At 41.9% G+C, this 15,558-nt stretch overlaps 1 protein-coding gene across 2 annotated transcripts in view; it reads left to right on the top strand.

Moving 5' to 3' along the window:
• Positions 1 to 15,558, top strand: part of LOC122555979 (chloride channel protein 2) — a 624,753-nt gene that overhangs the window by 594,625 nt on the left and 14,570 nt on the right. For both annotated transcript variants that reach the window (XM_087993551.1, XM_043702310.2), the window contains one exon: positions 10,842 to 10,946. In XM_087993551.1, the coding sequence (XP_087849677.1) occupies positions 10,842 to 10,946 (105 nt within the window). The remainder of the gene's footprint in view (positions 1 to 10,841; positions 10,947 to 15,558) is intronic.

The following is a 15,558-nucleotide window of genomic DNA, read 5'->3' as shown; positions in this document are numbered from 1 at the left end:
GATTAGTGGTGCTGGAAGAGTACAGCAGTTCAGGCAGCATCCAAGGAGCAGCGAAATCGACATTTCAGGCAAAAGCCCTTCATCAGGAATAAAGGCAGAGAGCCTGGAGCTAGAGGAGGGTGGGGGTGGGGAGAAAGTAGCATAGAGCACAATGGGCGAGTGGGGGAGGGGATGAAGGTGATAGGTCAGGGAGGAGAGGGTGGAGTGGATAGGTGGAAAAGGAGATAGGCAGGTAGGACAAGTCCGGACAAGTCAAGGGGACAGTGCTGAGCTGGAAGTTTGGAACTAGGGTGAGGTGGGGGAAGGGGAAATGAGGAAACTGTTGAAGTCCACATTGATGCCCTGGGGTTGAAGTGTTCCGAGGCGGAAGATGAGGCGTTCTTTCTCCAGGCATCTGGTGGTGAGTGAGCGGCGGTGAAGGAGGCCCAGGACCTCCATGTCCTTGGTAGAGTGGGAGAGGGAGTTGAAATGTTGAGCCACGGGGCGGTATGGTTGATTGGTGCGGGTGTCCCAGAGATGTTCCCTAAAGCGCTCTGCTAGGAGGCGCCCAGTCTCCCTAATTTAGAGGAGACCGCATCGGGAGCAACGGATAAAATAAATGATATTAGTGGATGTGCAAGTAAAACTTTGGATGTGGAAGGCTCCTTTAGGGCCTTGGATAGAGGTGAGGGAGGAGATGTGGGCGCAGGTTTTACAGTTCCTGCGGTGGCAGCGGAAAGTGCCAGGATGGGAGGGTGGGCCTGACCAAGTAGTCATGGAGGGAACGGTCTCCACGGAAGGCGGAAAGGGGTGGGGAGGGAAATATATCCCTGGTGGTGGGGTCTTTTTGGAGGTGGCGGAAATGTCGGCGGATGATTTGGTTTATGCGAAGGTTGGTAGGGTGGAAGGTGAGCACCAAGGGCGTTCTGTCCTTGTTACAGTTGGAGGGGTGGGGTCTGAGGGCGGAGGTGCGGGATATGGACGAGATGCGTTGGAGGGCATCTTTAACCACGTGGGAAGGGAAATTGCGGTCTCTAAAGAAGGAGGCCATCTGGTGTGTTCTGTGGTGGAACTGGTCATCCTGGGAGCAGATACGGCGGAGGCAGAGGAATTGGGAGTACGGGATGGCATTTTTGCAGGAAGTAGGGTGGGAAGAGGTGTAATCCAGGTAACTGTGGGAGTCGGTGGGTTTGTAAAAAATGTCAGTGTCAAGTCAGTCGTCATTAATGGAGTTGGAGAGGTACAGGAAGGGAGGGAGGTGTCAGAGATGGTCCAGGTAAATTTAAGGTCAGGGTGGAATGTATTGGTGAAGTTGGTGAATTGCTCAACCTCCTCGCGGGAGCACGAGGTGGTGCCAATGCAGTCATCAATGTAGCGGAGGAAGAAGTGGGGAGTGGTGCCGGTGTAATTACGGAAGATCAACTGCTCTACGTAGCCAACAAAGAGGCATAGCTGGGGCCCATACGTGTGCCCATGGCTACCCCTTTGTTCTGGAGGAAGTGGGAGGATTCAAAAGAGAAATTGTTAAGGGTGAGGACCAGTTCGGCCAAACGAATGAGAGTGTCGGTGGAAGGGTACTGTTGGGGACGTCTGGAGAGGAAAAAATGGAGGGCTTGGAGGCCCTGGTCATGGCGGATGGAGGTGTAGAGGGATTGGATATCCGTGGTGAAGATGAGGCGTTGGGGGCCGGGGAAACGGAAGTCTTGGAGGAGGTGGAGGGCGTGGGTGGTGTCTCGAACATATGTGGGGAGTTCCTGGACTAGGGGGAATAGGACAATGTTGAGGTAGGTAGAGATGAGTTCAGTGGGGCAGGAGCATGCTGAGACAATGGGTCGGCCAGGGTGGTCAGGCTTGTGGATCTTCGGAAGGAGGTAGAACCGGGCAGTGCGGGATTCCCGGACTATGAGGTTGGAAGCTGTGGGTGGGAGATCTCCTGAGGTGATGAGGTTCTGTATGGTCTGGGAGATGATGGTTTGGTGATGGGGAGTGGGGTCATGGTCGAGGGGACAGTAGGAAGAGGTGTCCTCGAGTTGGCGTCTGGCTTCAGCGGTGTAGAGATCAGTGTGCCAAACTACCACTGCGCCCCCTTTATCCGCTGGTTTGATGGTGAGGTTGGGATTGGAGCAGAGGGATTGGAGGGCTGCACGTTGTGAGGGTGAGAGGTTGGAGTGGGGGAGGGGAGTAGACAGGTTGAGGCGGTTAATGTCCCGGCGGCAGTTGGAAATGAAGAGATCGAGGGCAGGTAATAGGCCAGCGCGGGGTGTCCAGGTGGATGCAGTGTGTTGGAGGTGGGCGAAGGGGTCCTCGGAAGGTAGGCGGGAGTCCTGATTGTGAAAGTAAGCTCGGAGGCGACGGAAGAATTGTTCGACGTCACGGCGTGTATTAAATTCATTGATGCGTGGACGGAGGGGGATGTAGGTGAGTCCTTTGCTGAGGACTGATCGTTTGTCCTCAGTGAGGGGGAGGTCTGGAGGGATGGTGAAAACTCGGCAGGGCTGGGAGCTGGGATCTGGTGTGGGTATAGAGCTGGGAGTGGGGGCGGAACCTGTAACTGGAGTGGGTGTGATGGTGGGGGAATGGGGGTGGAGTCATGAGCAGGGGTAGTGTTCCCCTCAGGGTTCTGTGGGGTGGGGATAGTGACAGTGGGGTCTGTGGGGGGCATGTCAGCAGAATGCAGGTGAGTGGCGCTGGTGGGGGCGGAAGTGGTGGTGACCACGGCAGTAGGGGTGGTTGAAGTCACTGAGCATGTGGCATCAGTGATGATGTGAGGGGAGGAAGTGATGTCACGTGTGATGCATGAGGAATTGTGAGGTGAACTAGCCATATAGATGTGGCTACAAGTGTAAGTTGGAGACGAGGAATTCCATGGCACATAACTCACCTCACCAAAGCCAAACCTGCTGAATGGGTGTAATTCCAACAAAATGCAGGACAAAATAACTTGATTGACATCTGATCCATGACATTCAGTACTCATTTTCACCACTACCAATGCACAGATGCAGCAGTGTGTGCAGTTTACAAGATGTTCTGCAGCAACTCACCCCAGCTCCTTCAGCATCACCTTTCAAACCAGAAACTTCTGCCACTTCAAAAGACAAAGGCAGCAAATGTAAGGGAACTCGGCCACCTGCACAATCCTCTCCTAGGAGAGAAATTATCATAGGGTTAAAATCCTGGAAATCCCTTCCTCACAATGCTATTCATGTACTTACTCCTCTTGGGATGTAACAGTTCTGCAAGATAATCAGCACTACCTTCTCAAGTACAATTGGGGATGGGCAATGACTTCTGGACTAGTCAGTGACGCAGACTTGATTAGGTCCTGGGAATTTATCTACCTTTATACGTTTTAAGACCTCCAGCACCACCTCTTCGCTAACATGGAGTCTTTTCAATACATGGCGGCTCCCTTCTCAGAATTGCTAGACCAGTCAGAGCACTAGTAGCTCTACAGCCTCAATAGCATCACCAGTTGAGGTGGCTGCTGCTGAGGCTACAAGTGGAAGAACAGAGAGACTCTAGGTTGAGATGACCTCAAAGGCTAAGTAAGTGATTTATGCACTGTGTCAGAATCAGGCACACAGACCCTATGATTGGAGGCATGAACCTCCAATTCATGCCAGTGTCAGAGCCTCAGGGGTAGTCACTGCCACCAATGACCTCCTTGTTGTTCTGAGTCAGCCATTAAGCCTCTCCATGCCAAAGTGTACCTCACACTCTTCCCATTAAAAGGGACCCATTCTAAAGGTGGTAAGATGTCGATGGTGCAAGAAAATGGCTATTAATTGGCTAATGAATATCAATTAGTCTAACTGACCATCACCCTCCAATTGGCACTTGGTAACATTGTTGTGGTGCCTGCCCTTAAGAAAATCCTGTGTAGGTAGGCATTGCCCCCCTTTACAATGCCTATAGTCACAATTTTCTGCTCCCAGTTCATCTCCAAAGTCCTGGTAAAGTTGTGCCCTTTGATTGAATATGCCTTTAAACAATTGCAAACCACAGACTGAGTCAGAATGTATTCTTAGCTTCCACAATATTCAGGAAATGAATAGCTAGCTAAACTGAAAGGACTGGGTTCCTTGGCATAAAATACTGTTTAATTTACTGCAGTATTAGCACCAACAACTGAGGGAACTTTTCTCAACTTGAAGTTAATGTTATTCACTGAAGTTTTAGCCTTTATCTACTGCAGTTCAAATGCTGAGTTAGCTATTGCTGAATTGAATTAGTATAAGGAGGTTTATAAAGGAACTTTGGAGTGATAATAGGCAAGCCATTTCCAATGTTTAGATAAAGTGACAAAGCTATTAAATATCCTAGGACTACATTCAGAATATTGAGATTTAAAGTCTAGTAAGCGGAACCAAATTATACCAGGTAATGCTTTCTTTTTTTTACGGCATTCGGTTCAGTTTTGCTTTGAAGAAGGAAAACATGCATGAATTGAATACATAATGAGTGCTAATGACATTTACTCAAAATGCTTGAAATAAGTCAGAGGGGAGGGAATATAAATTCTGGCCACTATTTTTCAGTCACCTCTAAATATGATAATGGTGACACCAGATTCCAGAATCATCAAAGTTTTGAACTCTTAGTCAGATAGTTGTGAACGTATATCATTGATGCTGAGGTAGAAAAATAGAAACCCTACAGTGAGGAAGCAGCCCATTTGGCCCATTAAGTCTACACTGATCTTTCAAAATGCATCCCACCCCCTGACCCTATCCTTGTAATCTTGCATTTCCTATGGCTAATCCACCTGACCTGCACATCTTTGGACTGTGGGAGGAAATTGGAGTACCCAGAGGAAATCCATGCAGACATGGGGAGAATTGTTAACTCCACACAGTCACGCAAGGGTTGAATCGAACCCATCCCTGGGGCTGTGAGGTAGAGGTGCAAACTACTGAGCCACTATAGTTTTCCCTAATCTTAAAAAAAACTTTAATGAAATGGCTGCTCCCTATATTTCTTGGATTTGTGGTATTTTTACTGCACTGCCCTTCCTGCAATGCCTGACGATTTAAATTTCCTCAGATTTGATGCTTATGATTACTCTCAGTCCTTTAAATATGGTGCAACCAGAACTTCGGATAGTTAATACTTTCTATAAAATTCCTTCTACCCCCTTATGTCGTAGTCTCTTAGATAGAAAGGCCACTATTTTGTTACCCTTATTGATTATTAACTTTGTCTTCGTGACATTTTAATAGTCTGTTTGCCTAGGTGCGTAAGTATCATGACTTTCATTGTTTCTCGTTTTTCACAATTTTGAAAGCACTCAATTCATCTCTTTGTATGTGTAAACTGGATGATCTCAAATTTGCTTGCATGGAAACCCTTTTGCAACAGTTTTGCCCAATCATTTAATTTATTGATACATTTTGCATGATCCCATCTTCAATGCTTCTTTTGGCACCAATATTAAAACACCTGGTTGACAAATCTTTTTAGTTTAAACCTGGGATGTAGAAGGTATTTAATTTTAATTAATTTATTTGGTAGCAGGGAAGCGTATTTTTGGTTTTTTGTCCTACTGCTCCAAAGAGCAACCATTTTCCCATCAATCTCCTCCATCTCTCAAGTTTTGGTCATAACATAAAATTAAGGGGTTAGTTAGGACACTCAACAAGGACATCTTTTATATAGAAATGTGGATACTAATAATTGGTAACGAGTAAATGGAAATACACCAGAATTCTCCTCCATTAAAATAACAAAATAACTTTGACAGTTGCTAAGACTACAAGAGGTGGAATATTTATCTCCAAATAATTTGAAAAGATTTATCAAGGGTAGGATGACTGAATTGACTGGCAAATTAGGATAAGAGTTAAAATCTGGCCTAAGAAGGCAGATGTAATTAATGCAATATGACAGCATTTGAAATTGGAAGAATGCTATTGCAAACCAAATAGTGAGTCAGTTGAATTAGTGAAAATTCAAAAGCTGCTGAACAGCTTGAAATAGAGAATGAGGTGGGATTTTTAAAAACAACATAAATTTGAGCACTTCAGAAAGAGGAAAAAGAAAAGGAAAAAGCAATTTGGGCAAGAGAAAATGAACACCGGATGAAAAGACTAGAACTAAAAAATGTGACCACTGACTCTAGAGAACATTCTGATGAGGAAAGATTTGAATCTAATCCAAGATCGAGCTGATTAATTTTGTACAATCCCTCACAAAATTTGATGAAGGTGTTGCTGAGGCATTTTTCACTTTTGAAAAGATAGCTAAGCAGATGAGGTGGACAAGGGAAAACTGGACGTTGCTCATACAAAGCAGGCTGCCAGGAGAAGCTCATGAAATTATGTCTTGATTTTTGAGGAGACATCCAAAGACTATAAATTGGCAAAAAGTCTTTTCTAGGTGTTTCTGAGTTGGTACCAGGTATATTAAAAAATATCCATACGCAGTCTGGGCAGATTTACATATAAATTGGGAAAGCAAAGCAAAATAACTCTGACCTATTTGATGATGGTATTAAAGGCAATAACTATATCTGAGACCTGAAGGAAAGTAATTCTCCAAGAAGAAATTAGAAATTCACTCTCTTCATTAGCATGAACATGCTTAGAAAGCCAGAAGTTTACACAGCAAAACCTGTAGAGAAGATGGTCAACAATTATAAGATGGTCCACAAATCCAAATTGTCTGGCCATCATTCCCATAAAGTCAAGAAGGATACAAGATGGGAAGTTGAATGGAAGGCTTGAACCTGGGACAAGAGGGAACAACCAGAAAGGCTCAAGGATCTCCCCCACAGTTCAGAAAGGAAAGTGTTGATGGCAGAAGTGATGTCCAAAGGCCGAAGTGTTTCCATTGTACAAAGATAGGACATCTTGCTGCAGATTGCTAGAAGTTGCAATGAGGGATACACCAAGTTAGTACAGACAGAGGAGCCCTGACTGCCAGTACGACAGATCAAGTTGCAGCTCTGAATTATTTCATATCAATGAGATGAGGGACACCTGAAATTAATCGAAGTAAAGGTGTTTTTTCTAGGACTGAAGTATGAATAATGTACACTACACTATGTACCTTTGCTCTGTGAGTGGCTCAAAGGAGCCTGAAGAGTAGCTTTAAAAAATCTAAGAGTATCATAAACAAACATGAATAAACATTCTCATTCAGAGGATATTGTGCTAATTTACTGTTTTTACAATGTGAGCCATTGAAAGTTTAGTGGTCAAAAGAATCGTTAGATTTTATGTCGCATCTCTGGAACAGGTGAGACTTGAACCTAGGTCTCTTGGCTCAAAGATAGGGACACTAGCACTGTGCCACAAGAGCCCCAAACAAACAATTGCTATAGCGAATTATCTCATCGACAGCCCAGGTCACTGCGAAAAGAATCAGCTGTATCACATAATTATATTGACACATTATCACGATCAGCAAGAGGGTAAGCAAGAGGTGAAAGACTAGACAATTTCCAAGTTGAACCTCTTACTATCTGGTTAGGTAACACTGAATTGTTAGGGTGTTTCTCATATTCAGAGGCAAATGAATGAAAAGACCTTTCATCCTCAAGAATAATGCATTGGCCAAAGTGTTTACTTTCAGGAAATCAAACTCTGCAGGATATGTATTTGTTTTAGAATCAAAATTACTCACCAATGATTACATATTTAAAGAACAAGTTTTGTTTATAAACACAACTTTTACTTTGGACATGCAAACCAAATCCCTCTGATTCTCTCTACTACCAAGGGTCCTATATTCATTGCATGCTCCTTTGCTTTGTTAGTCCTCACAAAATGCATTACCTCACACTTTCCAGGATTAAATTCCATTTGCTATTGTTCTACTCAACTAAACTCATCCTGCAGTTTAGTTATTTTCTCCTCACTGTTTACCACACAACCAATTTTCATGTCAGCTGTGAACCAATGGATCAAACTTCCTACATGCATGTCCAGATCATTTATGTGCACAACAAAACTACAAGGGAACTAACAGAGAATCCTGGTGTATGCCACTGAACACAGATTTCCAGTCACAAAATCAAGCTTCAGCCATGCCCCTCTGCCTCCTGCCACTAAGCCAATTTTGGATCTAATTTGCCATGGATTTCATGGCCTCTTACCTTTCTGGCCAAGCTCCCATGTGAGATCTTGTCATAGGTTTTCCTGAAGTCCATGTAAATTACATGCAGTGGACTAGTGTCATCCACACATCTAATCACTTCCTCAAATTTCAATCAAACCTGTCAGATGCAACAATGGTTCTGATTATTCTTGATTAGTCCTGGAGATTGAGAAAGTCACTTTCTCAAAAATACAGAGAACGGAGAAAGAAAAGCAACCAAGAGTGAATATGGAGAGAGAACAAAGAATTATATCCATGTAAGATTACAAAAAGACTAAAAAGACAAAAAGGCTACAATTCTTTTGAAAATGTTCAGGATACCTAGGGGACTGAAACACTGTTTCCAGGAATCTCAAAGAATACTGAAGTCTGAACAAAGTTTTGTGGGGAGATGTATTGGAATGGAGTTGGTTGGACTCCAATATGGCCCAATAAGGGGTTAACTGTAATAGTCTGTGAAGTTATAGAAGGAGATTACATACACCCATGTGATTGCTGAGTTTGCAGAAGTAGGATGGAAAGAAGTGAATGTAAAACAGTGTTAATGTTGTGAGAATAATGTTCTTATAAAGTTTGTGTGTTTTATAGTGAACAGTTTTCCAGAGTTATTGAAACTCCTCCAACCCAGCAATACAATAGTGTAATAGCCAGATCCTGTGGAGATTCTTCAACCTAATTCGATTAAAAGCCTCACTGTTCATGTCCTACTCTCAAATGCTTCAATTATGCTATTGAGGACATCACACTGAATCAAACACCCAGTAACAGAAAGTTTCTGCTTAAATGTTGATGCAAGTTCTGTGAACTACTCTCAGTATCGTGAAACCACACTTTCTGTTCCTTTGTCACTGATAGCAAAATCTGAACCAAGAAATACTCAGATACAGGTCTTCTGTGAGAGATATTTTTACAAGATGCCAAATATGGGCATTTTGTCTTAAAAATCATGTGAATTCAATCGTGCCAGAATAAATATTGTAACTTTTTGAAAGTACCCACAGATTTCTATTAACTCTAAAGCTTTTTAACATTATTATTAAGTGGCGTATCATGACGCCAACTCAGTTCCATTAAAGTAATTAATTCCACCTTTAAGTTCAACTTTCTTAGAAAACTGTGTGTGCAGGTGAATTAATTCCATCTTGCTTGTTAAAAAGATAACACAAGTGGAAAAATTATTGTGAGACAATTAGCAATAGTCTTTATTTATTCATGAGTTGTGAGCGCTGTTGTCTAGGCTAGGATTTATTGCCCATTCCTAAATGCCCTTCAGTTAATGATCTTTAAGATCCCTGATGATGAAATAAATGTAGGTGATAATTTGTCAGTGTCTATCTAGTAATTACAACCCTGCTTCCCTCATGCTTAAGATTGAAGATAGTGTGATAGATAAAGCAACAAACATATTTTGAATTCTCTTATTAATTTTAACTAAATCTACACTGATGTCCCAGCATATTTTGCAACTTAATAACAATGTTTTTCCTGATTTATTGTACAGTAGTGTGATTTCTATTAAGTCCCGTGTGACCAGTTCTGATTAAGTGTGTACAAAGTTATTACTTACATGCAGAATATTAAGAATGGATGCTTATATTCATTTAAGCTGTATAAGTGGAGAGTAATGAAGTTCCCAAAAGTGTATTGGTTTTCTTAGCATATCTGATATTTTGCACTGAATTCAAGTCTTCCACAGAGTTACATACAGAGGAACCTCGATTATCTGAATATCAATTATCCAAATTTTGGATTATCCAGAGAAGATCCCAAGGTCCCGATGGAAACATTACATCAAAGAGGTGTTTCAACACTGATCGCGCCTTTTGTTTACAATGATTAAAAATGAACCTGGCTTACTGAAATGCTGCTGAGGGTGGTGGGCGGGGGGGGGGGCGGGGGAGCAGTGGGGGTGTGCAGGTGTTGTGGGGGCAGACAGGGGGTGGGGTTGGGGCACTAGGGGCAGACAGGGGGTGGGGGCGTGTGATGTGCTGGGGGAGTGGTCTTAGCAAGTGCTCGCTGTCTCAATCCCATTGAACTGTTGTTGGGGGGAGGGGGTGCGAGAGGCTTCAGCAATGCTGCAGGTCCCTTACACACAAGTGTGTCTCTGCTCAGAAACAACCCCTGAGACAGAGAGAGGGAGCAAGGCAGGCAGAGTGAGGAAAAAGGAAACTTCAGAAAACTTCAAGCCCCAGAGGAGAGGCATTGAATCAATTAACCAAACGAAAATGTGCCGCCCATCTCATTCGGATAATCAAAGTTCCTCTGCCATGACAAATATGTAACAATGTCATGTAAATTCTTATGAACATTGTTATAATACATTGTTATGTATTATAAGAAATCTGCTTCCATATATAACTGAAAATACAATAGTAAACAAATATTTTAGCTAAATTCCCATAGCCGTCTCCTGCATAATTATTAATATTTGTGACTTTGAAGCAATTAAAGAGCTTAAGATGTTGGTTCACATTTCCAACTTACAGATCATAAGTCAGCATCACAACAAAACATCAATAAAGGTTGCTTGAGAAAGTAGGGAATTGATATTGAGTTAAACACTATAAAATTTATAACTTCTATTCTCTACTTCTGATCTCCAGAATTAATGGATGGAATGCTAGAGTGAAGCCTTCACCACATAGGAAAATGTCACATGCAGTTATCTGAATGGAATTCTATTTCCTTTTGCTGTACTGAATTGAATTCAGAATCCTTCAAAAATTGTAACAGAAATTTAATAATGAATAATATTTCTATAGATTGCTGAATGGGAGGACAAACAGTTTGAAGAGCAAGTGGACTTCAACAATTGTAAGATTGACCCAGCACCTTTCCAACTTGTAGAATGGACGTCACTACACAAGGCAAGAAAAATTAAGTTGACTTCACATTGCTAGAGCCAGTTAGTGCAGGTTTTGCATCAATGAATTCAAATCAGCCAAGCAACTGCAGATAAATAAATTAGTTAAATAATTATTCAGGGCTCTAAGTTTTAGTTTTGTATTAGTACATAAATTCCATTAAATGTAATTTGAATTTTAGTTATGTTTTTGAAATTAATTGTGCTATTTAGAAACAATTGTCAATGAAGCATTTCACCTGAGAAATTGATACTGGTTTTGTTTTTGAATGCACAATTGTGAAAGTATGGGAATAATACTTACCTCAAATGTTATGGAATGAATTGTCTCACTGTTATAGAACTGAACTGTGTTATGGTACAGGAAGAAGCTTCTGTTTTGAAAAACTGTTCAAACCCAAAATAGTAACATGTCACTTCTCTACACATTCTACCCAACCAGTTAGTAGTTTGCAGGCTTTTCATTCTTTGTTTCATTCCAGCACCCACAGTTTTCTTTTATTTGAATTAGTTAAGATTTCTTCATGCTGCTGTTTCCATTCTTCTTATGTTATCTGTCCAAAGGCAGGTCTTTGGTGATTATTTGCCAAACAATGACAAAATGCCAGGGGTTTCAGCAACTAGGAGAAAATGTGGACTGAAGATACTGAAGAGCCAGATTCGTAAAGTGTAGCACTGGAAAAGCACAGCAGATCGGGCAGGATCGGAGGAGCAGGGAAGTCAACATTTCAGGCATAAGCCCTTCATCAGGGGTTATGCCTGAAACATCGACTCTTCTGCCCCTCAGATGCTGCCTTGACCGGCTGTGCTTTCCCAGCACTACACTTTTTGACTCAGGGTTTTTCAGCAGACGGGCTAAGAAGGCAGGCTGCATATCTTCCTCAGCCATAATAGGGATCCGACCTGTGCTGTCACCTTAACCTGATCCACAAACAATACAGTCAGCTGTAAAAATGTGGCCCCCTGGTTTACTTTAGTAGTGTCAGCTGAGTGTTTCTAATGAATGCTTGCAATGTTATTTCATTGCATGATGGATGATATACTGATAACTGCTGCAGTGCACATTCAAACTGTTCTTGGCATGGTTCTATTCTTAATATTTTCGCTGGCAGGTACATCTCTGCAATTGTTATGAAAGAGGTTTCCTATAAGAAAAACATAAAGGATTCCTCTTTAGAATATATTTATGTGCTTTAAATCCTGACTGGGTTAAATACATTTTTTTTTTGACATTTTGGATGTGAAAAATGCAATTAGCATTGAAAATTAGTAACAATTCTGTAAAACATATCAGCATTAAAATTGTATGGTAGAAATGATGCATTTTCCCTGTGGTTTTCAACAAACATTGCTACAAGTAAAAGTAATTGCCTTAATGTGGATAATTCATAATGTAGACAACATGGAGGTTGCAGTCTCATTGTTTAAATCTCTGATTTGTGGATGTGTGTTGCAGCAGTAGGCACATTATTCATCATGTAGTGTAATAACGTTGCAAATAATGCTGTGTAGAACTAGTGTCATAAATATTTAAAAGAGGAAGATAATAAAGAAACATGTTGCTTGTCTCCACAGAGTTTGGAGTGCAATATAAATAAACTTTGAAAGAGAATGATGCACTGTTTCTTTTGTCTACAAACTCAACGGCACAGTTTTAATCATTAGACCGATCCTATCACTATGCATATAAAGTGCACCAATTGATTCTATAAAAATCACTGCATTAAATTTCTTGTGACAATGTGTGCAATGGCTCGTCAGTTAAATGACCAATAATACCTTCAGAATTGGATGTTAGGTTAAAATATTGCTCTTAAAATTAGTAAACTCACGAGGAAAATTTCACAGAGGCTATAAATTAAAACAGTGTGATTATCTCAAGCTGTTGAAAGTTGTGGATATTTTATCACCTACAGGGAAGTAATCTTATTGTACTTTATGGAATATTGCTTCTACAATGTAGTCACTCCTTCTACTTCCTTTGGATTCAAAAGAAAAAAACAGGATTTTAGAATCCCCACTGAGTCCCTGGCAGTGTGAGGCAGCAGAGTTAACCACTGAGCCACCAGGCTACCTAACAAAATTTTACTTAAACTTCCAAGACTATTTGATCTTTTCATTTGATTCTGAAGCATGTGATATTTCCATCAATTTCAGTTGAAGTGTCTCATCTGCCAGATAAACCCAGAATGATGTTAATGGTTGTCATGGAGAAGTTGGAGGTTAAAATCATTTTTATTTTCAAAGCATTTGAGAGTGAATGATAGTGAGAGACTATCGAAGATGAAAATTAATAATATGCTTTCTGTTGCAAACTAGAATAAATGCTCATTTTTTTCATTATAATCAATGGTCCACTAAAGATATCACTGGAATTTGCAGATTTAAAGGTGACTTGTGAACAAAATCCACAATATTGTGAGAATGCCATTGTCCTGACTAGGGTGGTCCAATAATAATGACCCTTTCACAGATGGTATAATTGTTGAAAGAAGATATATTTTGTGAACGCTTTTTGTCGTGCACTCATCAGAGCAATTCACAAGAAATATCAATATAAAGAGAAGCAAAATTTAATACTATGTGAGAAAAGCATGGCAATTTGTTGACAAGAGGACTCTGCTTGGTAGAAGTGTTGCCAAGTAGAATGTGCCAGTTAGGTACTAACTGACAGTTAACTGGTGAGCTTTGTTTCAATTTAAGCTAGACAGGTTCAGTTAAATCTTACTTTTTATTTTGTTGATCCTGAGATGCATCATGTTTTTTGGAGGGTGTGTCACCTCGAGGCCTATCACGTTTGCTCACTCTATCTTAAGAAACTGTCCTCATTGCTTACCTACCTTGCTGCCATGATACCTCCCATGCTTGATTTCTGTCCCATTTTGCCACACACTATTCCCAGAACAATTCACCACTCAGTGGTGAATCCTGGAATTCACCAGCGATCCCTTCCACTCATGACATATTCAAGTTTTTTGAAGAAGTAACAAAGAAGATTGATGAGGGCAGAGCAGTAGGTGTGATCTATATGGACTTTAGTAAGGTGTTCGACAAGGTTCCCCATAGGAGACTGATTAGCAAGGATAGATCTCATGGAATACAGGGAGAACTAGCCATTTGGATATAGAACTGGCTCAAAGGTAGAAGATAGAGGGTGGTGGTGGAGGGTTGTTTTTCAGACTGGAGGCCTGTGACCAGTGGAGTGCCACAAGGATTGGTGCTGGGCCATCTACTTTTTGTCATTTGCATAAATGATTTGGATGTGAGCACAAGAGGTACAGTTAGTAAGTTTGCAGATGACACCAAAATTGGTGGTGTAGTGGACAGCGAAGAGGGTTACCTCAGATTACAACAGGATCTGGACCAGATGGGCCAATGGGCTGAGAAGTGGCAGATGGAGTTTAATTCAGGTAAATGCGAGGTGCTGCATTATGGAAAAGCAAATTTTAGCAGGACTTATACACTTAATGATAAGTTCCTGGGGAGTGTTGCTGAACAAAGAGACCTTGGAGTGCTGCTTCATAGCTCCTTGAAAGTGGAGTCGCAGGTAGATAGGATAGTGAAAAAGGCGTTTGGTATGCTTTCCTTTATTGGTCAGAGTATTGAGTACAGGAGTTGGGAGATCATGTTGCAGCTGTACAGGACATTGGTTAGGCCACTGTTGGAATATTGTGTGCAATTCTGGTCTCCTTCCTATCGGAAGGATGTTGTGAAACTTGAAAGGGTTCAGAAAAGATTTACAAGGATGTTGCCAGGATTGGAGGATCTGAGTAATAGGGAGAGGCTGAACAGGCTGGGGCTGTTTTCCCTGGGGCGTTGGAGGCTGAGGGGTGACCTTATAGAGGTTTACAAAATTATGAGGGGCATGGATAGGATAAATAGGCAAAGTCTTTTCCCTGTGGTCAGGGAGTCCAGAACTAGAGGGCATAGGTTTAGGGTGAGAAGGGAAAGATATAAAAGAGACCTAAGGGGCAACTTTTTCACACAGAGGATGGTACATGTATGGAATGAGCTGCCAAAGGATGTGGTGGAGGCTGGTACAATTGCAACATTTAAGAGGCATTTGGATAGGTATATGAATAGGAAGGGTTTGGAGGGGTATGGGCCAGGTGCTGGCAGGTGGGACTAGATTGGGTTGGGATATCTGGTCGGTATGGACTGATTGAACCAAAGGGTCTGTTTCCATGCTGTACATCTCTATGACTCTATAAATTGTGCACCCAGACAAGCACCAGCAGTCTGGAGCTGTCATTCTACCACTACCACTAATACCTAGAACATCTTCCCCACTCACCCTCACCTACCCTAACACCATGAACCCCGCATACCTTTGCACTGTCTACTCCTCGCCTGGAGTACTTCCCCATCTGCACCAGAAGTAACAGCTGTGTTAGCTACTTTCATCTCTGTAATCCCTGCCTCTCTCATTCTAGAACAAAAGACAGCCCACAATAGGGCACAAAGAGTCAGGGTGGGTGGTGTGCTGCCCATCATTTAGTTCCTTGTATCTAATGAGGAGAGGATCCTTACTGTTACTGCACTTGTATCTGGTTCCCCTCAGTGAAGGCTATCCTTTTGACTTGACTGAGGCCTGCTCAGAGCTATGATGAGCTTTT

This window comes from Chiloscyllium plagiosum, unplaced genomic scaffold, assembly GCF_037043375.1.
Source record: "Chiloscyllium plagiosum isolate Xiang-an unplaced genomic scaffold, Cpla_swu_hap1 HiC_scaffold_13, whole genome shotgun sequence".
Lineage (NCBI taxonomy): Eukaryota > Metazoa > Chordata > Chondrichthyes > Orectolobiformes > Hemiscylliidae > Chiloscyllium > Chiloscyllium plagiosum.
The sequence above is the reverse complement of the archived record's forward strand: the minus strand, read 5'-3'. Positions and strand labels throughout refer to the sequence as shown.